This window comes from Octodon degus, unplaced genomic scaffold, assembly GCF_000260255.1.
Source record: "Octodon degus isolate 3935 unplaced genomic scaffold, OctDeg1.0 scaffold00147, whole genome shotgun sequence".
Classification (NCBI taxonomy): Eukaryota; Metazoa; Chordata; class Mammalia; order Rodentia; family Octodontidae; genus Octodon; species Octodon degus.
In genome coordinates this window covers 4,419,437-4,447,343 of record NW_004524723.1, presented here as the reverse complement: position 1 = coordinate 4,447,343, position 27,907 = coordinate 4,419,437, and the positions used below count along the sequence as shown (strand labels likewise).

Genomic DNA, 27,907 nt, shown 5'->3' with positions numbered 1-27,907 from the left:
GGGCTACAGAGGCAGAGCGGCCGAAGGTGGGATGTGAAGCAGACACCTGACCAAAACTGTCTGGGCAGGTGCCAGGCCTTGGCCTCTACCTCACTGCCCCCTCTGCTTAGTGCTCAGACAGCAGAGAGGCTGCAGCACCTGAGCTGGGCCTGCGGACCTACTCCCACCCTGGTGCCTCCTCTACTCACGGTGGGTGCAGGAGCAAAGCTGCTGTGAACCTCAGTCTCCTAGTGTGTAAAGCAGGGCTCAGAAAGTCATCCCTGCCTCTGGCCCAGTGAGAATCAGTGAACTTTTAAATCTTTTTGTTTTTAACATGGAGATGCTTTGGGAACTATGCATATGTAACCACAGATATGAAAAGCTGCCATTACCAAAATGAGTTTTGCCACCAATGGTGGTGGCACCACATAAAAAGGGAGCGCCTGCATGTTGCTTTTCATGTGTGTGGCACTGGCACTGGGCCCTTGCCTGTTTTGACTTGATGGTCTTCCTGTGATCCTCCAAGGTGGCCACGACTGCTAGTCCATTTTACAGATGATGAATTGGGACTCAGTCACACAGTAATAAGTTTTAGGGGTGCATTTGAACCTGAGCAGGCTTCAGTGCGTCTGACTTTGACCCCAATATTGTATGTTTTTTCTAATAAATGATGTGTGAAGGACACATAACTGCTGTCACCACAGCACTGACAACAGGAGAGGCAGATGGGCCTTACCCAGCCTCCGGGCCAGACCGAAGTCGATGAGCTTGATTCTCGTGCCTGTCTTGTTGACACACATGATGTTCTCGGGCTTGAGGTCCAGGTGCACGATGCCTTGCTTGTGGATGTATTCCACCCCCTCCGAGATCTGCCTCATGTACTGGATGCACTCCCGCTCTGTCAGCTCGAAGTCCTCATCAATGATCCGTTCAAACAGCTCACCGCCTGACACGCTGCAGGGACAGAAGGAGGTGGGAAGGGTACTTGGGTCAGCCCCAGGATCATGGGGCTGGCCTGGCAGGTATCTGGCCAGGGGAGGCTGGAAGAAGGAGCACAGTGGCAACCTCCTGAACCTCAGGCTTCCACCATGGAAGGAGGCCAGGCTGTCTGGGTTTCCTGATGCTCTGTCCCTGCCAGGCTGTTGGGGGGCAAGGCTCAGGTGGTAGAGTCAGAGAAGCGCTCAGGCCTGGCAGTCTCAGAGGTGGATCCTTAGCAAAATGGGCAGTTATGGGCAGTCATGTGTGACCAAAGATGAACAGGAGAACATTCTTGTACCCTCGCTATGCCTTTTAGTTACACGGAGCTCAAGTTTAAACCACCCAGTTTCCACAGGGATGGCCCTGCTGTCAAGCTGCCTGGGTCTTCTCTGGTCCCTGGTCCCAGGTCTTTCTTGATCACTTCTCAGCAAGTTTAAACAATTCTTTGGTAGCTTACATGGCATCCAGATATCAGTAAAGTCTGGGTGGGCTTCATTCTAGAATTGCCCCTTCAAGGGATCCCATCATGAAGACAGGAAGGGGTTGACTTTGCACCTATTTTTTTTTTTTTTTTTTTTTTTTTTGGCAGAACTTGGGATTGAACTCAGACCCTTGCAATATCTCTGTCTTTTATAAACTTTGTTTAACCTTCCTGAGCCCTAGTTGCAGTTGCCTTCTCTGTCCCTACATCATGGAGTTGCTAGGAATATAGAAACCTGTGTAAAATATTGTGCCTGGTACATAGCCAGTGTTCAGCACATGTTAATTATTGTTTGACATCTTGGTGGGCTAAGTGGTTCTTGTCACTGGACCCTGCAGGAGAGACAGACAGGGATGTAGTTGGGACACAGCACACCAGTTTATCCACTTATACCTCGCGACGTTGGACAGGGCTGAACTGGGAAAGGGCAGTGTATGCCAGTGGCCACCAGGGGGAGCAAAAACTGACTCCTTTAGAACTAGACTAAGAAGGTCCCCACACTACCAGCAGGTGGCGCTTCTTGTCCTAAAACCTCCCTCTATTTCTATTGCTCTCCACCAAGGCTCCAAGAGAAACCCAAAGCAGGTTGTTCAGTCTCAGCTAATTCTTTAACATCGTTGTGCCTCAGTTTCCTCATCTGTAAGCTGCATATAAAACAGCACCAACTCACAGAGTTGCAAGCAAAGACAGAAATGAGTTAACAGGTGGATTGCTTACAAAGGTTCCTAGAATAAAGAAGATTCATGTAAGTTAAGGGCTGGTGAGATAGCTCAGTGGACTAAGCACCTGCTTAGGTATCCTGGGCACACAGGCATGCCAGTTGGCCACTGTGGTGGCACACACCTGTAATCCCAGCGCTGAGGAGGCTGAAAACAGGAGGATCACTAGGAGTCTGAGCTGCATAGTGAGAACCCTGTACCAACTACATTAAAAAGAAAATTAATTTTTAAAAAATTTTTACTTTAAGGAATCACTTTAGGCCGTTATTGAAAATAAAGATTTCTAAGCTTCTCCCCCTGGAGGTTTTCATTTGGAGATTCTTGGGTGGCATTTGAGGATCCATATTTTTAAGAAGTGCCCCAGTCACTCTGATGATCACACATATTTAGGAAATACTAGGTTATTCTACCACTCCTAGGTGTCCAGTGGAAATTCACTTCCTCAGAGAACCAGCCCCTGCTTCTTCATGTGAAATGACGTCTCCCTAATGGTAATCCAGGCACTCTGTCTGCACCCTCTGCAGCAAGTCAGCTTTGTCTCAGAGTTGTTTGTCAGCTCATCTGCAAAAGGCCTGGCTCCCTTCCAGGCCCTTGTTCGTATCTGGTGATATCTGACATGGACAAGATGTCCCCAAACATTTGCTTTTAAACTTAAAATAGCCTAAGAAAGCAAGAAGCCATTATTTTCAGTGCCTTTGGAGATGTCTAAGAAAATTGAAAACATCCAGGCCATGGAGATGATTTGCTGTGGCATTTCCAGCGGTAACTTAGGCAATAATGCTTCAAATAGGTTCATTGCTCTTCAAATATATTTGATATTTTGAAAACTGCTCCTGTAATCCACCTCCTATGATGGAAGGATCATCCTAAAATAAGTGGGATTAATAGTTCTGTATTAATAGGTTTCAAAGTGGGATTAATAGGTTTCAAAGTGTTCAAGATTCTGGTTTGATAGGCAAGAGTTACCATGCATAGGCCCAGATCACTAGGATTAGGCCATGGGCCAAGACAAGTTGAAGAAATATGTGCTTAATAAATAGACAGCAGGAGAATGGCAAATGGTCACTTACTATCATCAAAGCTACCTGTCCCATGGGAGTGCTCTTCTCCTCAGTGCTCTAGGCCTTGGTCAGGCCTTACTGGTGGCAGCCAGAAGGACTGATGCTATCTGGGGACTTAATGCCTGGGCCCTCTGCTCCTTATGTCACAGCATCCAGGTAGGTGTTCATTGATAAACTTTGCTAAGAGGAGCATCAGGGTGAGATATCAGCCACCACTGACTTAGCCTAAACTTCAAGGTCTTCTTAGTGTGCAGGGTCCCACCATGCCTTGGCATTTCCCAGACACTCACAATGACAAGCCCAGGTTCCAGGTGAGGACCAGGGAAGATCGCTATCCAGAGCCACACTGCTACATGACAGAGCTTGTCCTGGAAGCTCAGAAGCTGGGAAGGCTGTAGGGGCATGCATTTTTCCTCCTCACATCTCTGAGGCAGCTGAATGAAAAGCCAGGCCCTGAACTACACATTCCATTTTTTCTGTATCACCAGGAATCACCCTGCTTTTCATCTCAGTTTCTCTATCAAACAAGGAAAATGGCAGATTGTGCTGTGAAATGTCAACCTTCCCCTCTTCAGGGCCAACTCTCGGAATGGTTAGGCTGGAAGGGACATGCAAATGATGTATAAGCTGCTCCCTTCTTCCCTGGTTGAGTTCCTGTCATGGGGCAAGCTTTGTATCCCAAGTGGGGAACATTCTGGCATCTGTGTGTGGAAGACTTGCTCCTGTCCGTGGGGGAGGAGTGGGTACAGGGATGAAATCCAGACCAGCTGAAACCTTCTTACATTTCTCTCGGCTTTTTCCATCCAGCTTGCCAACTCCTGATTCCAAGCTAAGTATGGTATTCTGCCCACTGGTGTGACTGCCCGGCCTTAGCCAGCCTCAGCTGCCTCCTGTCCCCTCTCACGAACTCACTCAAGGTTTAACTTCTGAGGAGAAGACATTTCTCCAAATGTCCCCACAATGCCCACTTCACCTGGATAAAAGAACCTGTTGTAGAACAAAGCTACATCCCACAGGGGTATTGTGAAGCTGGGAAGAATGAGGTCTTAGACATAGGCTAAATATTTCCTCAAAGTGGGAAGGATGGAAAGTTTAAATTTGATTCTAAAAATGAAGATTTTTCTCTGAGTCTTTGATGACTTCACAGAACTGTACAATTTTATTGGTGAAAGGACACTGGAGATTAATTACTTGAATCCAAAAGATACTTTTGTTTGCTGGTAGGATTTAGGAATTAAAGATCACATCTCAGTTGTAGTAGAACTTGAGGCCAAGCCTCCTGAATACTGGAAAGGATTAGTTCCATGACACTAAGTTAGATGTTGAAATGTTCACAGTATACCTTTAAGTAGAAAAAGACCAGGATACAGGAAAAGGCAATGTTTTGTACTACTAAGAGCCTCCCATTTTAGAGAACTGTACTTCTCAAGCATTGTTTTCTTAATCCCTACAGCATCTAGGAGATGTGTTTAATAGGCTCTTTTATAGGTAACAAAAGTAAGGATGGGTAACTCACACAGCTGAGTAACTTACGTAAGGTTAACAACAAGTAAGGAGCAGAGATAAGATTTGAGGAAGGTCTATCTGACTCATGTCCATGTTCTTAACCACTCTTGTCTGTCCTACGGAACATATTCTGGAGGGAATAAACCAAATAGTGCTGCAATGAGCAAAGGGAACAGGCTGCATCTTTCTTGGAGAAGAGTGCTTAGATGCTCATGGGCTTGCTCAAAGGCTCAAGACCCGAAAAGTTCAGGATGAGCAATACAAGGATCCTGAAGGAACCTGAAGGCAACCTGACAGTGGTGCTCTGGTGTGTGGATGTGTATACTCTTTAGCTCAGCACTCCCTCACCTCTGGGAATGTATGCTACAGATACACACAGGCATGGGTGAAAAGATGTGTGTATGATGATACAAACAATGCTTCTTTGCAAAAGCAAAAGCCTGGAAACCACCTGGCCACTTACGCAAAGCTGATGGCTTCAGTACACTATCATGTACTGATTCCATGGGGCTGGGGGAATGCAGGACCGGCTATCACAGCAGTTTGCTGAATAATGTGCACTGTGAAATAACAAGTACCATAAATTACCTTTTAAGTTAAAAGGCAGGAACATAAGACTCTGTCATATACACTTGTATTTTCATGAAGAGACTTTGGTCTGTACATTACAGACAAAGCAAATAAAATTGTTTGCCTATAGAGGTGCTATGGGGTAGAAACATAGTAGATAAATTGGAAATGGTAGAGTGAATAAAACTTTTTTCATTGTGTATTTTCTAAGAAATTTTGATGTGATTGTATATATTCAAAAAATTCAAACAAAAAAGGAAGCTTGTAAAAACTGCAGATACCATGACAAACACGTGGCTTACTAATGCTGGTATTATATGTGTTAGGTGCATGTGTGTGTGCTTGTATGCATGTGCATGTATGTGTGCATGATTGAGGTGGAGGAGTGGGCTGCAAGGAAATAATGGGTTCTGGGAAGGATCTCCCTGCCTTTGCACACCCCAGCAGAGAAAGTGCTGCTCTAGTCAGTCAGAACCCATAGGAACACAAGCCAGGGACTCCCAGACACAGTTGAATGACGGTCTGAGCAAGGGTTCTGTGCCTGGATTCCGAGCCCTCAGGCTGGGCCTTCTCTTTTACAAGGAAGTTAGGAAGCTGCTATCCTGTCCCTTCCTCCTTAAGATGGTTCTAGGTGAGATTAGTTGAAAATGTCCAGCACAACATCAAGGCGCATAGGGCTAGATCCAGCCCTTTCATGGGAGATGAGGGAGAATGTCTAGGGGTCCCCACTATCTTCTAGGTAGGGGAAGGAACACAAAGTGACAGGCTGGTGAGCTTCTCCACGTCACATCCTATTTGCAGCACTTTTTATCTTGGGCAGAGGTAGTTTAGAGCAGGACAGCATATGCAAGCAAGGGTGCCCAGACCCACAGGGCCACTCACATCTCCAGCACCATGACGATGTTGGCCTTTTCCTCAAAGGCATCCACACACTGGACCAGCTTGGGATGGTGAAGGCAGTTCATGATGCCGATCTCCTCCCGGATGTTCTCCTTCTCTTTTGCTGAATATGCTTTGAAGAATTTCCCTGCCCAGATTTTTCCAGTTTTCTTTTCTACAAGTCTAAAGACTTGTCCAAATTTTCCACTGCACATGAAAGAGGGAGGAGATAAAAAGCCACATTTAGCTAAGCTTTTTACTAAATCTGGGGTGGCAAGCTATGGCCCAAGGGACACATCTGACCTGCCTCTTTTTATAGTTAAGGTCTTCCTGGAAGATAGCCACACCTGTTTGTTTACATGGTGTCCCTGGTAGTTTTTATGAGACAATGGGACACAAAGCCTAAAATATCAACTATGTTGCCCTTTATGGAAAAGGTCTACCAGCCCCTACACTGAATCAGTAAGCACGTTTCCATGCAATCATGGCTGGTAGCCTTCTCTTTCCTTCTCTACAGGTGCCCATGAAGGCAGCCTAAGGCTACACTTCCTAAACACAGACTGAGTAGCTCCCTGCTTTCCACTCCACCCCTGCATTGGTCCACTGGTGGCTGCCCAGGAAGGACCCTGCTTGCCATGACTGGGGACCCCGAGATTTCTTTGGGCTGTAACTCATTCTGACAGGGTAGACTCCTTTCCCAGAGCTGCTAAGGGGTTTGCATCACTGGAGTTCATCCAGGAAGCCACGAGGGTGCTGGACATAGTGCCATTCACTCCCAGCCACTTCTGTGGACCCAGCAGGAAGAGATAGTCTGATCCAGGCTTCAGTGCTGTGAGCACAGGCATGGAAGTGGGAGGCCTTGCTGACCGGCTGGGCTCTCACACAGGGCAGATGTTATCTCCTAAAGACTGCAGGAACCATAGCCCAGGTAGAAGGCTGAGTCTATGAGAGGTCAGGAAGAAGTGGGACCCACATCGACCTCCCGTGGGGACCCAGATGCAGCTTCCCTTCCACTTACGATCCTAGTCTCTCTTCAATGTTGTACAAGTCAGAGACTTTTTGTTCAGTGTTGACCGTCACTGTCCGATAGTCAACTTCCGGCTCCTTTTCATCTGAGGGCACATGTCAGGGTCAGTGTGCGCTGGCCAGCCCCCTTGCTCAGCCCCATTCACCCCGAGACAGGGCCCCGCCACTCACCATCATCTGATACCTCCACTTCATCCTTGGGCTCTAGGGGAGACAAGGGGGGCAAAGAAGATGCAGAGGTCAGTGCTCAAGGCCTGCTGAGAGCAAGGTGAGCTGGAGCCTTCGTGGGCACCAGGCCGGCCAGCCCAGACCTCTGTAGCTGCTGGGGCTGGTCAAGGCCAGGTACAGACTGGCTCCCAACCAGCCCCACCTTGCTGCCAGGATTGTCACTCCCAACCCTGTAGCCAAAGATGCAATGTCCTCTCATCTCTTCCCTGCCTCCGGACTTAACAAGCTACACAGAACTGTTACTAGCCCTTCCTGCCCTACTGTGAAGGTTGGTGACTTAAAAGGCTTCCAATCAAATCCAAAAGTTTTGTTGGACTTTTTAGAAATAAAATCCCAGCAGTTTACCAAGTATATTGTCAGTTACATAGGCAAACCAACCAAAAATACATGCCAGGCATGCTTTCTCCTTCCCTCTTGCTGCTTCTAATTTAGCTGGAGAGGTAGAGACATGCTGTATACCTGAAGTATCTGTTACGAAGTGCCCTGATGAGATGGCACAGGCAGAGGTGCCATGAGAGCCAGAGTGACTGCTTCTGGGAGGGACAGAGCTTGGATTATGCTTTTTTTTTTTTTTTTTTCCCGGAACCGGGAATTGAACTCAGGCCCTTGTGCTTGCCAGGCAAGAGCTTATTCTATGGAGCCATCTCCCCAGCCCCATGGGTTATATCTTAAAGGCAACAGGAATACAGAGAGGAGTCAACAAATGGGGCCAGCTGGTGTCCCTGAGGTGGGCCAAGGAGACCTCAGTGTCCCCTCCCCCACTAGGAGTAGAGGGCAGACATGGGGTGAGCATCATCCCTGGGACACAGCCCCTTGGAGGCGCCCGCGCTCCTGTGCCTTGCTGCAGGCCTGCCCATAAGCAGGCTTCTGTGGGTTCTTCACCTTGGCCAGGGCCTTTCCATTTCTGGCCTGCAGCCCTCATCCATAAGGACTGTTCCTGGTGACTCTAGGCCTGTGTAACTAGCTGCAACACCCATAGCACCCTGCATCCCCACCCACTGTCTGGACTGCTCTGGCACAAGGAAGATTGCTGAGGGACACAGCAAAGGTGTGACAGAAATCAGCAGAGTGGATGTTTAAAGTGTGAGTGTGAGTGTGAGGGTACCCGTGGGATAATGTGGGAGTGTGAATGTGAGTATTTGCCTCTGTGTGTGGAACCACATTGGAGTGTATGAATGTGTGGGGGCCAGTGTGTAACTGTGAGTGCATGTGTGCAAAGGAGTGTGTGCATCGGTGTGTGGAATGCTGTAGAAGCTTGTGAGTGTATGAGTGTGTGGTTCTGTGTGACAGTGTGTGAGGGCTGCAGGTGCTCTGTGATGGAAGAGGGGCCAGGGAGGAGGAGAAGGAGGCAGATGAGGCAGAGGAGGGGAGAGAGCCCGGGAGGAGGTACAGCTGACCCTGTGGACAGCAGGCCCCCCAGCAAGCTACAGCAGGAAGGCGAGGTGGCTGTAACCTAAGAGCCAGAGGAGGGAAGTGCCATGATGTCCTCCAGGGCAAGTGCCTCTTGCTGAACAAGAGGTCTGCAAGAGTTTACAAGCATGAAACCAGGAGCAAGAGAAGCTGCGATCTGTTTAGAGTTCTTAAAATGCTGCTGACAAAGTTTAATTTTAAAGAATTAAACATGAGAGGATTGAAAAGAATAACACAGAAAGGAAACTGCCATGGAAAAATGCAGCAGAGTCTGGTTGGGAATGTTAGGGATGTGGGCCTCCCTCTGCAGGGCTGGGAGCTCAGAGACACTGTCAAATTCATCTATGACAAGGATGACCCGCTAACAATGTGCCTGGGAGTGTTTGGGAGACTGGGTCACTCTACCCTGAGGGTGACAGGCTTGGCAAGAAGGGCTCTCCTGCTCTGGCCCACAGAGTGCCACTGGCAACAAGCACAATTGCTCCAGGGCCTTGATACAGCTGGGATATCCATCCCCAGGACTCTGGGTGCTGGCAGTTAGAAGGTCAAGGTGGAGCAGGGTCAAGTATGGAAGCTGAGGGAGGGCTGCCACGCTAAGACAACTGGAAAAGACCTGGCCTTTCCTGAGGTGAAAGCAGTCTAAGTAGACACCATTATAAAGAAATCATAAGCCAGATGTGGTGATGCAAGCTTGTAATTCCAGCATGCTGGGAAGCTGAGGCAGGAGGATTGTAAGTCTGAGCCCAGGTTGGACAACTTACTAAGACTTTGACTCCAAAAAAAGGGCCAGTGGTGGAGCTCAGTGAGAAGTCCCTAAGTTCAATCCCCAGTACTAGGGAACAAATAAGTTCAACTGTCACGAGTAAAGCCAGGTGTACATACTCCTGTCAACCCATAAACATCACTTGAGGGGGAGCTTCCTGGGGAGGAAGGGTATAGCCCCATGGAACCCATGTCAGGAGGGACCTGAAGAACAGTAATAGTTTCCTGGATATTCAGGTTAACTCAACAATATTTCAAATAGAGCTTTCAGGGAAGCAAGAGAGTAAAGTCTACCATTCATTGAACACCTGGTAGCTGTTTCCTGGCCCACGGTCTTTGAGAGAAGGTCTTCCCTGTCGGGAGACCCCGCAGTCCTGATCTGTGGCTCTGGTCTACTGAGAACCTTCATTTTCTTGTTTCCATCCCACATTTTTCTATGGCAAGGCGAGTGGAGTGTTCTGAGCAGCAGGGTAAGAGACAGGGAAGGTTTTCTAGGTCAGCTACCTTCCAGGGAACAGTTTAACTGTGTTCATGAAGAGTGCTGTGAGCCACAGGGTCCTTCCATCATCCTGGCACTCGCAGCTTTCCCAGCCATCCTCAGAGAGGACCTTTGGCCTCCCAGCCTCCTGCACCATTTCTGTCTGCTGTACCCTCTTTCACCCAAACCCCTGCCCGTAGAGACTTAAGGTCCTCTTTTCAGTTCATTCTTCCCTGAAATTTTCCTCTTGGGACCTGGAATCAAGTCTGTAGGCTGCTGACTATCCATCTCCCTTCTTGTCCTGCTTGCCCTCTACTGAGGGTGATGGTGGGGTAAGGAACAAGTACAGTGAGCCAAGCTTGTGGACCATAAAGGGCTGTAGCAATGACAAAAATGTGCACTTGGTTTCCATATTTCCAAAAAGGAAGGAGCTAGAATTGCAGAAGAAAGGACTTTGGCTAAACATTAAAAAAAAAAAAAAAAAAAGCAAAGCAAAACTATTTAGAATGAGCTATCAGATCCAAAGCTAAGTGGAGGAGCTATTCTGCAGAGGTTTCTGAGATATTTCTGCAAACTGAGAAGAGGGTTGGAGTGGGTTAGGGAGCGAGCCAGCTGCAGACTGGAAACTGAAGGGTTTCCAGTCAGTCCCAGGAGTACTGTGCCTTTCTTCATCCAAGCACTGTTGCATACTCCATGGGCACTAGAGGGCACCCTGGCTCTGGACACTACCTCTGGGCCCTGCAGGGCAAAGGGGCAGCCTAGGATAGGGAGCAGCCTGAGGGCGCAGCTCTTCCTGCCCAGGGACTGGCAAGGAGCCCCGACTGCACAGTCATTATATGGACAACTAAATAGACTAGACAAATCAGGGAGATGAGCAAGGGCTATGGATTTAAGAGTCAGCCAGATCAGTGGAGCCCACAAGGAGTTCAAGGTCGGGCTGGGGTGGCAGAGAGTGGGTCAAGGTGGGGGCTCTGGTGATCCGGAAGACTAGGAAGGGAGCTGTGAGGTTAGGGGTCCTATTCACAGGGTGGCTCTGACAGGGGGAAGTCACAGCAACCAGATGGGCCCACTCTGTCCCCCACTATATCCTAGGACACAGGGTTGCACCTGGAACTCAGAAGGGACAGTGGCTGGGCCAAAGGCTGGGCCACAAGTCAGAGACATTAGATAGGCTCAGTGGATCCACGGTTCACGGGTACTGCTTTTGCTATGATCCCCAGCCACTTTTCCATATAAGTGACCTTCTGTGACCCCCTACTCAATCTCACCTGTCTGCTGGCCAACCCCCCATCCCACACTTTTTGAGAACCATTTCCCTGGGCTGGGGAGATGGCTCAGTAGAATAAGTGCTTCCCTGGCAAGCGGAAGGGCCTGAGTTCAAGTCCCAGTTCCGCCAAAAAAAAACCCCAAAAAACAAAAGAAGAGTGATGGCTCCCTGTTGTTACAAACATCTGAGCAGTACAGAGCCCCCTTCCCCCACTCTCAGGCCTCTGCCTGCCAACTGCTCTCCCCTCCTCCTCCTGCCCTGGCTTGATCCAGCTGTGCTTGGGGTTGGGAGCAGCTTCCTGTCAGGCCCTGGGTGGCCTGGACCCCTCCTCTCTCCTGGATTTCAGGAGATTTCAACATTTCTCAGTGTCTGCTCCCAAGGGGAGGTTGGAGGAGTGGGCTTTGAGGGCTGCTCTGTGGTGGAGTTCAAGGGTACGGCCGCCTGCTCACCGTGCACCCCACTCCTGACCCGGTGGCTCTCCCCACAGTCCAGAAGCTGCTGTCTGGGCCTCCTGGAGCCCACTTGCAGCTGCTGCGGACTCTGCTCCTGTGCCTGGGTTGGTCAGGGATTCTGGACATTTTTGTGGTTTCCACTATAGCAGGGACCTACGTGATTTCCCAGCCAATGAACGTTTCTCACTGCAGCCTCTTCCTCTCCTGCCACTTTTCCAAATAATAACTTGCTGCCCTTTCTGCCAGACTCTGCTCACTGTAGAAAGTGTGGTTTGTGTTGGGGGAGGAACAAGAGAGGAGTGAATGCTGGGTGCTTCTTAGTTGCTTACCAGACCTTTGAAGAGGGTGGTGGTGTTATTGCTCTGTGGCAGAGCACTTGCCTAGAATGTGTGAGACCCAAGGTTCTACTCCTGGTACCTAAAAAAAGTTTCAAGTTTCTGGCACCACATGCCATGCTGGCCCTGCCCCCAGGTGCGCTGAGCGAGCCACCAAGTTCAGGCGTGGTAGCACATGCCTATAATCCCAGTGCTAGGGAGGTTGGAAATAGGAGGATCACTATGAGTCTGAGCTGCATAGTACAAATACATTTTTTTAAAAAAGAGTTAAAGTTGTTGATAACTGTTTTACGCCTAATTTTTAAAACTAGAGCAGGTTACTGAGTCAGAAGGAGTTCCACAGGCATGATGCCTCTAGCTACATGGTCTTCCCAGACTGGCTCCCTCCTATTTCTTCTGATACCCTTGGCCCTCCGCAGCCCTCATGCCTCTCTTCAAGAGCACTGGTCCCTGTGTTCCCCCACTTTCTGAACCCAAGCCCTTTCTCTACCTTCAACTCAGAGCATCTTTTTCCTGTTCTTTAGGTGAAATGCCTTGTGATGATACCCCACAGTCCTGGCCTCTTTTTTTTTTTTTCTTTTTCTTCTTCTTCTTATTCCATTTATTTCTTAACCAAGGCAACCATGTTTCCACCCTGTGGAAACTCACTGGACTTTGATCTCAAAGATCATTACTAACCAAAGGGATAAATCCAAAGATCCTTCTTTGGCCTCACCTGTCTTATCTCTAGCTCTTGCTATGGTTCGCCAGGCCTTCTTTGTCACTGGCTCCCTCCCATTCCTACAGTGGTCTCTAGGAAACCACTGGAAGAAAGCGTCCAGGGGCGCTTTCTTCTGATCCCATGGGCTTTTGCATAATGGCACTGGTGTTGCTGCTCTGTATCTCCTTTGGGAGGACCTCATGGATGCTCATGGCTCCATGGTCGATCAGTGCAGACCTCCAAGTTTGCAGCACTAGCTCACTTTCCTCTGCAGCGCTAACTTTTCTCCTGAACTCTGGACTCCACAGTCTGGAGATACTTGCCCTGGAATGTCCCTCTGCCACCTCACTCAACTGTTCCAAATACAGAGCCCCATCTCCTCCCAGACTCCCTGTTAATGTAACCTTCCAGTCACTCAAGCCAGGAACCAGGAGACAGCCTGCTGACTCTTCCCTTAGTCTGACCAAAGGAGCACAGGTTTCATGCCAGACTCCTCTGAGACACATTTCTCACTATATGCACTCTGTGACCCCAGGCAAGCAGCAGCACCCCTCGAAGCCTCACTTCCCCATCTGTAAAATGGGGGTAATAATAGTCTCTACCTCACTACAATTCAATAAAATGACGTATGTAAAGTGAGTGGCATATTGTTAGCATGTAGCAGTTACACATTAGCCACATATTAGTCACATCAGTGCATGTTAGTCACAATGACTCATAATAAGCCTCTAAATGAGGTAGATACTGTGGCATACCCAGGTAATCTCAGCATTCTGGGAGGCTGAGTCAGGAGACTTTCCAAGTTTGAGTGCAGCCTAGGCAACTTAGTGACTTAGTGAGACCCTGTCTCATAATAAATAATAGGAAAGGCTGGGGATGTAGCTCAATACAAAGATCTTAGGTTTGATTATCAGCAACTTGGAAAACAAACCAAAAGCAAATAGAAAACCAAAACCCTGTTAACTGGCTATTAAATTTGTGTTTAGTTTCCTAGTCAATAATTGGGAGTTATCTTAGACTCCTTCCAATTTTTTTTTTTTTTTTTTTTTTGGTCAACTCTCTAGAAGTCATCAGGAATGGTCCATACTACACCCTGGGGATTTAGTTCATCTTCTCATGCTTCATTTTGACACAAAGACTCAACTGGTACTTGGCTGACTCCTGACTCAGCTCCCTGGCCCATCCTGCACTCCAGGACTTCTCAAGCTTTCATATGGGTACGAATCAGCTCAGGGGCAGATAATGCCAAATGAAGAGTCTAAAGGCCTGGGAATGAGAATCTACAAAGCTCCCAGGATGATAGGGCTGCTATGCATAGCCCAGCTTTGAATAGAACCATTTCTAGAACACAGATCTACTCTTCTCAATCCCATCTGAAAGTCCTTAGTTAACTTTACAACTTCACCTAAACTGTTTCTTTTTTCTTGCTCCTATTCTGTCTCATATAACAACTGTCCAGGCTACATATGTTTCTCAAAGTGTCACCGCTTGCTGTCACTTCCTGCCCTTGCTCATGCCGATGCCCTCTATAGGAAATTCCTTTTCTTCATTGCCCTGCCTCTCAGAATCCCACTCCCACTCCCCTTTCTAAGACACTTCTTATATGTCACCTCCTCTAGGAAGTCTCCCTGTGTCCATGGCAAATTTCTGCCATGTTCCTTCACAGTTTGTGTCACTATAGTAAGATGTATCCCATCTCATTACAGTGTATGCACATCTGTCTCCCAGATTTAAGATCTTTGTCCTTTTCTCTGTTTTGCAAGTCCTGACACTGAGCAGACACTCAAATGTGAGTGTAAAAAAGGATGAGATGAGGAGTCAAGTAGGAACTTGATGTCACCTAAGCTCTGCCCTTCTGAAACTGTTCTCTTGCTTAATACATCATCACCCCCTCATGGCAGTGTACCAGAATTTCTGGGTAAGTTGTTTGAATTTGTTTTATGGTGCTGGGGATGGTGTTCAGGGCCTCATGCATGTGAAGCAAGGGTTCTGCAACTGAGTTATTCCTTCGACCCACTTGTTCTGTGTGGTTTTTTTTTTTAATGGTCTTATACACTTTTGAAACAGTGCAAATCAGCATCAGAATCTTAGAAATCAAGACCACCAAAGGCCCTGCCAGTCACTGCTGATATGTCTCAATTCTGTGGCCACCCTCTCACTGTGGTCACTACACACACAAGCCAGTCCATTCACATGCATCTCACACTGGTAGAAACGTGGTGGTAGCTTACCCTCAGGTTTCTCTCCCACCGTGGTGAGCTCAGACTCCTGGCTTGGCTCGCTCGTTCCATACACATTGATTGCACGTACACGAAATTTATACTCTCGGTCAGGCAGCAGATCCTGAACGTTAAAAGAGGTGCTGCGGCATGTGGCTAGTTCCTTCCACATCTTGTCCACTGAATCCCAGATCTCAATGCTGTAGGACTGCACAGCACTGCCTCCATCATAGGAAGAGCCATACCAAGACAGGGTCAGTGAGGAGCTTCGGATATCAGACGCACAAGGGATGCCAGCCGGGGGGTCTGGCTTATCTGGAGATGGAGAAATACAGTCACTCACAATTGCTGAACTGTAGGGACAGGGTTTTCATCTTTGCCCTTTAACATTGGGGTTGGATCACAGGCCTTGTGGTTGCTAGGCAAGTGCTCTGCTACTGAGCTACATCCAGACCCAAGAATGCTTGTGGATTATCCCTGTCGTGGGGCTGATCCACCCTGTGAATCCAAGTGAAGGTTCCCGTTCCTGGCTCTCATCCCTCCCCCACACACTACAGGTGTTGCTTGCACAAACCCGGCAGTACAGAAAGTCCCACACATGCCTACTTGCTCAAAAGAGACTTTCTTTGGCTAGTTTTCCAGTTCACAAGCTATGGTTCTCTGTACTTTGCTCAACTCATAAACATATTTTTCAGAGTAAACAGATCTAGGAGGCTGTTCATGGAGGCATGGACTATTTCCCATGAAAAATGTGTTTTTGAGGGAGAGAGGCTTGTGTGTGTGTGTGTGTGTGTGTGTGTGTCCTTCAGGCCCATGGCTCCAGTGACCTGTGACACAACCAGGGTGTCTGGAAATTGGGAAATCCCTACCCTATCAAGGAACAGCACAGCACAGCTGTTGAGCGCTGAAGGCAGACATAGATCTGCACCCATTCAGTGGCTGTTAACTGCTTTGTGCCTCAGTTTCCTTGATTGGGCAATGTCACACTAGCATCACAACGTTGTTGTGGAAAGATTTTGGAAAATGCCTGACTTGGCTATCATTATTGTCATGGTTACTTCAGGAGTTTATTTCTAACTTTATGGTACATAAGCATTATTTCTACTCTCCCTCTTTGTTGTCTTGATTTTTGGTGCTGGGGACTGAGCCACAGCCCCAACCCCAACCCCTATGCCACCTCTTTTATCCTCATTGGACTGGTATACAGGGGAATTTCAAAAGTAAACTACAATAGGAAGTCACAAGCACCCTTGACTAAGGGACAGAAAATGTATTGACCACAGGAATGAAGAGTCACCTTTAAAAAAATCATTTATTTATTTATTTGGTGCAGGGTCTTAATATGCAGCTGTGACTTATAATGATGCTCCTGTCTCAGCTTCCTAGTGCTGGGGTTATGGGCATGTGTCACCATGCCCAGTTGTGGGGCAGGGACAGCATGCTGTACTGGGGATCAAACCTAGGTCCTTGCATTTGCCAGGCAGGTGCTTAGACCACTGAGCTATCTCAGCTACCTTTTGGCTGGCTTCCTCCCCACACAGATGTCCTGGGCTCAGAACCAGTGTGTTGTCAAATTCAGGTCAAACCATAGTGCTTACCACTTTGATGAAGCTTTTGAGTTTGTTGGTTTTTGTTAGTTGTTTATCTGAACAAAACTCCTATGTTTTCAGAATTAGTTTCTGCAGTTAGTCAGCTACAGATAGCTACAATCAACCTTCATCACCCATAACACAGTTTGAGTTGATTTTGGGACCATGTCAGAGCCATTTCCAGTGCTGTAGTCAGGCTGGAGGCCTCCTTTGATGAAACCACTTTCACTGGTTATTTAATGTGTTCTCTTAGACAAATTATCCTGAAAGATATACTGGTCTTTTTAGAAACATTTCTGGTGTTGGCTAAGATGTTTACTGCTCTAAACTCTCTTAGAAGCAAGTGGTTTAAATCCTTTCCGGACCAGCTAGGGAAGCTAAAAAAAAGTCTACAGAGAGATAAAGACATTCACTGCTCCTCATATCCTGGAAAACTACCTGCAAAATGTGATTGGACACAGATACAGTCCATTGGCTGATTTTCTCTTCTCTGCTTTGGTCAAAAAGACAGCTTGGAAAAATGAATTTTACAGAGACACTATTTGACTGCCCTGTTACCTGTATCACTAAATTGTATAAGACACAGTTCACCCCCTATAGCACAATAAGAAAAAAGGGAAATGTGGGGAAAGGACTTTAATTCCAAATGAAATGTTGTTACATACTAGAAATTTGGTGTCCAGTGAAAGAATTCTAAAAAGACCTAAGCCTGAAGTCCAGGAGACTGGAAGCTCCTTTCTCCCCTACCAGTCCTTAGAGCCAGGGTTGGGAGGCATGGATGGGACTTCTGTAGGTTTCTTAACCTACAGAGCCACACAGAGCTGGGATGGTTAGGGCCAAGGATCACTGGGGCAGACCAGGGACTCCCATGAACCTCCACGATGAGCCAGTGCACTCTGTCCATAAGGGACATCCTGGCAGTGCTGGGTAAAGGCTCTGTGTCTGGGGAACAGCCCTCCACTTCCTCAGAATTCTCCCAGGGCTCTCTGGAGACCTCACTGGCAAAGTGGGAATCCCTCTAAAAGAAGGGCTCCACAGGATGCCACTTCCAAGATTTTGTGCTTAGCCAGTGTTCTTATTCCTGGGAAAAGGATGATCTTGCTCAAGAGGTTTCCCAGTAGAGCAGCACCCTCACTCTCTTTGCATATGCATGATAAAAACTGATGTGCAGCTGTGCCAAGCCCCACCTGGACATCCCTGCTGAATTCAGCAGCTGCTGACAGGCTCCTTGGTGGTGACCACACCAGGATCTGCTGTGTCCTCAGAACAGGGCCCACAGAAGCTAAAGCACTTTGCTCACCATGAGAACCTGGTGAGTGCATGGCAGAGCCCAAGGGAGACTCCACAAAGTCTGTAGAGCCAGGCCCCAGGGCTTGGTACCTTGCAGCCATCAGGCAGAGAGGAGATTAAAGAAGCATCTTGCTTAAGCTGAGCCAAGCATTAGCAAGGGAAATCTGCTCTTGCAAATCATGCAATGTCCAATCTCAGATCGTACTTGAGGATTGCCTGGTATCTGGAGTTCTCTCTGCTTTTTTACTTTAAAGCTATGCAGAGACCTGTTTATCTCCTGCTCAGTGAGCGGCATGAAAGAATCCACTGGATCTGCCGCTGGCTCCCTCCTCCCTGAGCAGGCAGAAGGGGAGCAAGCACAGGAAGCTACTAAGCACCAGTAATTCTTGTGCTGCTTGTTAAAGCGTAATAATAAAAAGCCTCTAAAATAGCCCAGCACCACTCATTTAAACTAACTGAGGGAAAAGCTAGTTTAAATCATCATTTTAAATATAAGAATCACAGGTTATCTGAAAAGAAGGTAGTTCTAAGAACATGCCACAAGAGAAGTTTACTGCTAATAAGCAGAAGTTGCACAAAGTGGCCTTATTTATAGACCAAAGTTGGTCTGTAAATGGATATTTCTGAAGCACTTGAAAACTGTCTAGAGTAGGCTGAACAATTCCTGTTTTATCTCATGTATGTCTTACATTTACTTAGTGAACCCTGATCAGATAATATACAGATGTCCTGGAGCCACACAGGTAAAGCAGCTGAGCCAGGGTTTACTTTGGACTCACCCTAAGTTCATGGGCTCTGAATGAATACGGCTTTGCTGCGCCCATCAATGTGAGTCCTCATTTTATTGAGCAATTCTATTCTTAGCTCTGAGAGGGGGAGGCAGACAGAAAGCTCGGATCTCCATTCCATTCCCCTCCCAGGACGGCATTTAACATGCTGCTCCTGCCAGCTGGCGGGCAGCCACACCAATGGCCCTGTCAGCACTGGCCGTGGAATAAGAAACTCAACCATAAAAGGCCAGAACTGCAGCCCGTGCCGTGGGGAGGGGGATGGGGAATGTGTGGCACTGTCCGGGGGTGGCCAGGGTAGGAGCAGGAGGTATTGGTTACAGAAAACGAGTGCAAAGCTGCTGAGCCCAACATCACCCACGCAGGGCAGATGAGAGAGAACACCAAGGGAAAGTTGGGACTGATGCCTGCTGATAGGATGGGGTGTGGGGCCAAAAGATACGTTCAGCATGGTCCAAGCATACATTAAGCTGGATCATCAGCACCAGTCCCTCCAGGAGCCTGAATCCTGGAGGAAGCTATGGAAATAAGCACCTGGAGTCAGCAAAGACAGGAAGAAAAAGGTCCCTCACGGAGGAGGCCACTCTTTTCTTCATCTGTTTAGGGCCTAAGGGACATGCTATGGAGCTTCTCAAGGCTCAGTGTGAGAAAACAATGGGGAAACTGATATCAACAACTTCCTGCATGAGACAGCTCCTCAAAAGGCTTGCATGTCACCCTCAAGATGGTTTCTAGCCAGAAGTATCTTTGCCTTTTGGAGACATCCTGCACCCACTCACATTCCCATGAGTGGCATCTGAACATAGGTTGTTTGACAGCTAACTCCCACAAGACCCTTGATACTCTGTTTCTTTGCCTATCTTCAACTTTAGTTTCCTCATTGTAAAGCTGGAGCCATAGTCCTGTCCATCCTAGTCCTGAGTGAGGTATGAGATGAGGAGGGAGGAAGAGAGCTGGTATCAGACTCAGGTGACCACAGAATGATAGCGCCACAAGAGGCCTCCAGAGTCACCTCTTCATCCTCCAACCTCATGCCTAGGCACTATTCTAGGGGAAGATTCTAGGCGAAGAGCCCTAACTGCAGTAGCCAGGTTTGTTGGATCCTTCTGTTCTGTGTGCCCACCTGTGTATCCCTCAGGAGTATACATGGGAAAGGCTAGAGCGCAGAGAGGCAAGGTCAGGACCTTCACACACTTTCGTGTTTTGTGCACTGCGTGGGGGGTCCAGTGGATCAGTTCAGGCTAACCTCTGCTCTCCATGACCAGCTGTGAGCCTGGTGTGAGGTCAGGGTACACACTTCTTTTAAATTCACAAAAAGAGTATATAGAAAGCCATGAGCGAATGGAAAAACCATCCAGGGCTCACGTATGTGTCAATGCACATGCTCAGGTGCTCTGCAGTGTCCACACAGACACAAGATACAGCCTGCTCTCCACAGTTGGTGCCTTCCATTGTCTCTCTACCATCTGAGCTCCTGACACATGGGGAATCATGACTGACTCAGGGAGCTGAGCGTGATGGATGTTTTGGGAGAGGGTGGCCAGGACATGAGGAGAGTGGTTAGGAAGGAAAGAAAGAGAACTGAAGAGTCTGGGGCTGGCCTTAAGTCACCACTGGGATGCTATAGTTAGGAAACAGGAATAGAGTTAGGGTTAGGGGTATATGGTGACCTCAAGAGTAGTCCTACAAACTCATGGTATAGGTAGTGAGGTGCAGTGACACCCTGAAGAGCAGCATGGGTTGGGGTGTTTGTGTGGAGGAAGCAGAGCTGCTCCTCTGCCAGAGGATTCGCTCTGGGGTGGGAGGAGAGACAGCACATGCGCACAGCAGCAGACACACCACTGCAGGATGGGTATGGAGTATCACGGGGGTTACCATGTCTGGCTACTGCTAACATGGCAACACTTGGGGCTTCTGGGAGGAGCCAGCAGGACTTTGAAGATATGAGAAAACTGGGGATGGTGGAGCCCACCACCCAGAAGGAGCAGTCGAGAGCAGGACAATTGTGGGCTGTCCACAGAGCCCAGATGGGAGGGAAAATGGGACAGGCGTCAACACCCGAGCTGTGGGGGTTGTGACCCTGAGAAAATTCATGCCTAATGCCCTGTATTTCTCAGAGAATCCAGAGCCAAGGCTGGCAAGGACATCACTGGTCAGAGACAAGGGTAAGAATTTCTGAGCAGCACCGATCACTCAGCCGAGCCTGGAGGTCAAAAGAGTGAGTATTGCATTTGGACCCGATCTGGGACAGGAATGGTGAAATCAGAAGTGGCAGTGAGTTAGGTGAAGGTTGACAAAGGGCCTGGGCAGTAGTGCACATGAGGGACAGAGGACTGAAGGCGCCAGAAGAGGCTGGAGTGGAGAGGCCAAGGGCTCCAATGGCCAGAAAAGCAGAGAAGCCAGGACAGCACCAACAGGAAGAGGGTCGGGAATGCGCTGGGGTCTGGAGATCTGCAGCAGCTTGAAGGACAGGACTAATGTGAGAGTTGGGGAGCAGGGCTAGGGCCAAGAGGGTGCAGGTAGGAAGAAATAGGCTGGGTCAATGGGGTCCCACAATCTATGCATCCAGTTGGGGCTCCTGCTGCCCTCCCACCTGCAACCTCCACACCAGTGGTGCCCACGCTCACCCACGACCGTGAGGTTGACCTGGGCCTGTCTGCTGCCCAGCTTGTTTTCCACCAGCAGCGTGTAGCAGCCGCAGTGTTCCTGGCGCGCGGCCAGGATGGTGAGCTTGCTGCCGCCTTCACTGTTTTCCACCTTGATGAGCTCACTGTCCTGGATCTGTGGGCAAAGGCAGGACAGATGCTGGGGACAGCTAGGGAGGAAAGGGCTCCTCCCCACTCTCCCCTTCAGGGACCCAGCTGGACAAGCTACAGTGGCTCAGGGCATCCACAGCCAGGGAGGGCTGATCAGGGTGGGCTGGGTGTCTTGCTCAGCACTCGTTGCCCTCGCTCTGGGATGGACGACAGGAGAAGGCACCTTGGCCAAGTCCTTTGTGAAGCCCACCTGCAGCGGGTGCCTCGCCTGTGTATGCTGTCCAGTGCAGTGGCCACCGGCCACATGTACTCCTCACGTTTTACTGAAGTGGAAAGTAAAATGTCCATTGACTGGTACAGAGACAAAATGTGCTACATCTAGACAATGGAGTGTGAGGCATTTATAGAAAGGAACGGACACTAATTCACACTACAACACAGATAGGCCAATATCATTATACAAAATAAAAACAAAAACTCCAGCATGCACTGGTAATTGCAGAGACTTGGGCAGCGAGATGGGACTGCAAATTGGAGGCCAGCCTAGGCTACACAGGAAGTTCAGGAGCAGCCTACACTGCACAGTGAGACCCTGTCTCCAAAACCAAAACCAAAACAAACAAAATATCCAGCCAGGTGTGGTGGCCTGTGCTTGTAATCCTCTCTACTTGGGAGGCTGAGGCAGGAGGACTGCAAATTGCTCAGCCCGAGCAATTTAGTGAGGCTCTGTTTCAAAATAAAAAGTAAAAGGGGATTGGAATGTAACTCAGCACTCCCTGCATTCAATCTCCAGTATGGGGCTGGCCTAGCACTCTTTCAAAAAGCTCCAAAACTCTAGGCAAAAGATTGTATATGATTCCAGGGTGTGAAATGTCCAGAGCAGGCAAAAGTTGGAGGCTGGAAGCAGAAGGGGAATGATTACTAATGGGCTTTGGGGTTTCTTTTTGCGATGAGGAATCAGATAATGATGCTTGCACCACCCTGTGATTCTAATAAAACCACCAAGTCATACATGTTAATTAATTAATCAATTAATTAATTAGAGACAAGGCTTTACTATGCAGTTTGAATTCAAGGGGATCCTCCTGCCTCAGCCTTCTGAGTGCTGGCATTACAGGTGCATGACAAACCTCTGGCTTGAACTGTATATTTTAAAAGGGTTACTTTTGATCAGGGATGTAGTTCAGTGATATAGCTCCTGCCTAGTATGCCCAAGACCTTGGGTTCAATTTCCAGTATTGCCAGAAAGGGAAGGGTGTGTGCGTGTGCATGTGTGTGTATGTGTGGGTACATGTGTGTGTGAGTGTGAATTTTATAGTATATGACTTATATCTCAACAGAACTGTTGTAACCTTTTAATCAGTTAAAATTAAATATTTAGTTCCTGGCTTCAGTTGCATTTCATGTGCTCAATGGCTGCCCGGGACAGTGGCCACTCTAATGATCAACATGGATGTAGAGCATCCACCACAGACATTCTGCTGGCCAAGCTAGGGCTTGGGTGGACATCTCTGAGAAGGCCTATGCTTCCATCTGAGTTCAGGAAGTAGCACAGGGCAAATGTGCTGAGGGATGCTCAAGTCCACCTTCTTTTCTCTGTGTACTTTCTTCCCTGATAACAGCTCTTTCGTAAACTGGGGCAATCTGAATGGCATGAAAGCACTGTGACAAGGGGCTCAGAGTAAATCCGCATCTCCAGAAGAGCTCCCGATGCAGGGCACCCTGCCATCCCAGGGTCCCTGCTGATCACACATGTTGGCACACACCACCAACAGGAGACTGGTGGGATGATCAGGACCCTCAAGTTTCCTCCAAACGCTAGTTGTTTAGAAATTCAAACACTTTTCACAAGAACCATTACTATAAATTATAGCTAGGTTTCTGGGCCAGTTAGCCAAAATTCTATTCATCCACATACTCAGATTAATCTGGATCCCTTCAGCACGCAGTAAGTTTGAATTGTTATCAGAAACAGTAGGCAGTGGGCTGGCAGAGATTTTCAGAAAGTTACTGGTGTATGGGAGGTCATCTGAGGTTTCTGTTCAATTTTCCTGAGCCTGACTAGGATTCTGGGTAGAGATCACAATGAGGTGGGACTATGGGTAGCTTTATGATACAGATTATCTACACTGCATGGATTGCTAGTAGGCTGCAAGAAAGGCTGGTATGAACTCAGGCTTGGTGGGGGTGGGGTTCTCTCCATTTCTTTTTTTGTTTTTGTTTTTGGTGGAACCAGGGATTGAATTCAGGCCCTTGCGCTTGCCAGGCAAGCACTTATCCTACTGAACTATCTCCCCGGCCCCTTCCTCTCCATTTCTAATGTGATAAAGACTGATGTTGTCCCCATCACATCAGCAGTTCTCACTCCTTTAGGCTGGGGGCTGGAGGTTTTCCTTGAGCCATCCACCTTCATGACTGACCTGCTTTCGGAACTTCATCCAGGTACAGGTGATGGGCTGCGTGCCGGTCACTTTCCCAAGCAGCTCCACAGGCTCTCCTGCCCGCACCTTCTGGTCCTCAGGGAACTGGATGATCTGAGGGGGCATTGCTGGGAGGGGACGGGGGCAAGTGAGCACAGAGGAGGGGCCCAGACATCTTCCTGCCTTCTGGAACCTCCAGGATAAGACTGAGGGTACTGCCACTGTCTGGAAGATCTAACCTCTCAGACCTGCTAGGCTTGTTTAAGTTTTTATTCAGATTCTCTCAGAAATGACCTACATATTTCATGGGGCATAATTCTGTATTTCTTGGCTGTGCTATAATTGGTGGTTGACCCTAATTGTTTGAATCTGTATTTTACCTCATTCATTAACCTCTGGACCACCATGGCTGATGGGATCCATATGCTTTAAACGTTCAAATGTCTTTTCATGGAAAATAGACAAGGGCTCCATGGAATGAGGACATACAGAACAGGTGACAAAAGCAGCATTAATGGGTCACTCACACAAGCAGAGCGAGGGACTGGGAGGGGGTGGAATTTCCAGAAGGGACAGGAAAATTCCCAGGATTGGGAGGCCCTGTACACAAAGGCAGGGAAGAGGGATACAGGAGAGAACAAAGGTGAGACACTTGCTCCAGATTTGGCCTGACACACACAGAGCTGGAAGTGGGGACAAATCCTGATCACAGCCAGGTGGACAGTCTGTAGTGCAAAGGAAACCCCTGAACCATGACGCTCATGTCCCCAGGAGAGGCTTCAACTTATTACCTGCCTTTGGAGATATCTTGGAGGTGGGTTTCTTTTTCACAGTTGCATCACCTGCAACAAGAAAGTTCACAGGTTATTTTCTGTCAGTTCTGCTTCTAGAAATAATCTCCTAAATCCAAGGAGGGTGTGGTATTGCTTACTGGGCTCTTAGCTGTAGAGAGCCCTCATTCCAATGTGTCCTTTCAGAGACCACCTTGCCTGATCATACAGACAGCCTCAAGGTCAGATGAATGCCAGTTTTTAGGGGCCTCAGCAGGAGTCTATAGAACCCCCAAGGATATAAAACCTCTCAATAATACCGAAGGCCCCACTGTCTTATTCAAAGATTAAAGCTCAAAACTCACTAACTACTCTCTCACCCAAACTTTCAGGAAACCCAAAAAGGAAATTATGTCAGATAACCAGCTAAAATTAGTCTTTGGTGTAGATCCAAGGGTCTCAGGCTTCCTTTGGGTCATAAATTGTGAACTGGTGGCTTTCATTTTTCTTTTTTTAAATTTTTGTTGAATGGATCTAGAATGAATGAATGAATGAATGAATGAATGAATGAATGCTGTTGCCTTCCTGCCCTACCTTCTCCAAATATGTGATAAGGTGACTCAAACAGAACCATTTTGCATATTTGTTAAATAACAATATGGTACATATGCAGAAATATCCTCAACTATCTTCATGGCTTATTTTCATATTTCTTTCAAGTCTTTGCTCAAAAGTCACTTATCCTGTTTATCCCAGTGCAACGAAACCTTGCATGAACACAAACATCTGCATGCGAAGCTTATATACAACTTCCCCAAATTAGGAGATACATCAAGCTCCTCAGCCTGAGAATGGATAGACTATTCACTGCATAAGAGTACAGTGAAATTCATCAATAAAACCCAACAAACTATGAATACATACAACATAGATGAATTATCATAATTTATCTTTCCCTTCAGCCAAGAAAACCCAGATTTAAAAGCTACATACTACATAATTTTACATACATAACATTCTAGATTGGGCAGAACTATGTGCTGAATGAACAGAGAACAGATCAATGCCAGAATTGGGTGGACGGGCTTAAGAACAAAGGGGCATACAGATACGTGCTTAGGGGACAGAGTTGTCTTTCACCTGCGCTGGTTATACAGCTTACATAGGTTTGTCAAGGCTCACAGATCCCTGTTCTAAAAATGGTGTTTACTGCATGGAAATTATACTTTAACATAAAAATGGGGAAAAGCCACAGCACCAATGCAATCTTCCTTAACCACTGTATGCAAACCATCAGAGCACAATCTCTTGTGCTGCTTATGTTTATTCTGACTTATAAGCCCCCCAGGCACTTATCACTATTTGACAAACTATAAATTCACTTTCTTTCTTTAGTATCTGCCCTTTCCACTGCAGCGTCAGCTATTTGAGGGTGGGCGCTTTTATGCTCACTTCTGTAAACCTAACAAGCCTGGCGGCTATATGCTGAATAAGGGAGCTGACATTGACAGTGGTTCACAAACTGCAGAGCACAGAAGGGCGGGACCTTGGGCAGCTTGGCTGTAGTGGCTCCATGACCACAGGCAGGTTAGGCAGCTTTGTGAATGGCCAGCTGTGCCTTTCTACCAAGGAAGGGTGCTGCTGCCCAGATGAATGCCCCAGGAAGACTGACAAGGAGAGTACCCTTTGTAGAAGCACACTGTGGGGTCACAGGGCTGATGGCGACAGCTGCATGGCTTTCCCACAGCCATCCTGGCTCATTTCCATCTGTGACCCATGTGCCTACCTCCAAACACTCACTGAAGCCCCATGTGCCCAGAACATGCTAATCAGTGTATGCCACCAGCCTGGGCACTGAGGAGAGAACCAAACCAATGTGATACAGCAGGCCTTACCAGCCAAACTAAATGTTAACATATACTGGTATACAGGACTTGCTATCTTACTCCACAGGTCCTACAGGACAGTGATAGGACGATGGCAACACTTGGATATAGTGAATATAAACTAGTATCAATATTAATTTCCTACTTTGATAATCAAGCTCTTTATATGAGACTTTCCTTGTTTTTAGGAAAACTCACTCTGCAGTACTTAAGTGTAGGGTCCTACAGGTGCAACTCTCTTATAAACTGCTCACAAAATGGTATAGATTTATATGTGCACATATATGTGTGTGCACATGTATGTGGAGAGGTGGAGGAAAATGAGGAAAAGGGAACATAGGAAAAAACAGACAATAAAATGTAAAAATTTGAGGAATTGGGATGAAGAACATATGAAAAATATTTGTATTAGTTTTATTTTTTCTGTAAATCTGAAATTATAATATTTCAAAAGGAAAGTTAAATAGAAGAAGAAAAAGAAGACATGTTATCCAGCCAGCATGATGCACTTGCTGCTTTGAGGCACAGACAGGATACCATGGCATGGTAGGAAGGCTTGGCAGGGGTGGGGGCGGGTCAAGAATTAAGGGACTTCCGACTTAGGGAAAGGACAGCCCAGGTCAGTGGCCGACAGGAGTGCAGAGTCCATGGCAAGTGGTGTCTGGTGGAGGCTGGCCAGAGCATGGGGCTCATATCAGAGAGTAGTAGAGTGAAGAGGTGTGACAACTGAAGTGAAAGAAAATTTGCAGTGTCACTAGTCATGGTCCTGCCAACTCACACAGGCAAGAATATCCAATTAGGGAGCTTCACAACCAAAGAGGCTTCAAGAGAAGAAGAGAGGCATCTATCAGGCAGATCTGACCCGGTCAGGAGTGAGGACACCATCTGTTGAGAGGTGCTGAATGATGTCTCTTGAGGTTTACACCTTGAAGCCCTAACACCCAGAGCCTCAGGATGCGGCTGTGGGTGGCCTTTAGAGAGGTGATTACGTTAAGAGGGTGAGGGTGGACCCTAATGGACTCTGACTGATGCCCTTATAAGAAGAGATTAAGAAGGTGGGAAGAGGTGCTCTGCTCTTTGCCACCACCATGAAAGGTTGCCCTCTGCAATGTGCTGCTCTGCCTTGGAACTGGCTGAATATGGACTGAAACCTCCAGTAACTGTGTTAAAATTTAAAATGAATTAGAGAGAAAATAGAAAAGTGAAAGAAGAGGAAGAGATCAGAATTAAGGCTGGAAGACAAAAGTGGATCATGCTAACTTCCAGAAACTAGCACAGAAGACTAGAGGGAAAGAGAGAACAAAGAGGTGAAAAGAAGACCCACACCCACAGCCCAAAGAAGCTATAAACCACATTCA

General features: G+C 47.7%; 1 protein-coding gene across 3 annotated transcripts in view; it reads right to left on the bottom strand.

Annotated features, from left to right (window-relative positions):
* Nucleotides 1-27,907, bottom strand: part of Mylk (myosin light chain kinase) — a 228,515-nt gene that overhangs the window by 22,456 nt on the left and 178,152 nt on the right. For all 3 annotated transcript variants that reach the window (XM_023702276.1, XM_023702275.1, XM_023702278.1), the window contains 8 exons: nucleotides 24,685-24,735; nucleotides 23,894-24,021; nucleotides 21,345-21,498; nucleotides 15,063-15,365; nucleotides 7,371-7,403; nucleotides 7,192-7,285; nucleotides 6,177-6,380; nucleotides 716-933 (listed from right to left, as the gene is read on the bottom strand). In XM_023702276.1, the coding sequence (XP_023558044.1) occupies nucleotides 716-933; nucleotides 6,177-6,380; nucleotides 7,192-7,285; nucleotides 7,371-7,403; nucleotides 15,063-15,365; nucleotides 21,345-21,498; nucleotides 23,894-24,021; nucleotides 24,685-24,735 (1,185 nt within the window). The remainder of the gene's footprint in view (nucleotides 1-715; nucleotides 934-6,176; nucleotides 6,381-7,191; nucleotides 7,286-7,370; nucleotides 7,404-15,062; nucleotides 15,366-21,344; nucleotides 21,499-23,893; nucleotides 24,022-24,684; nucleotides 24,736-27,907) is intronic.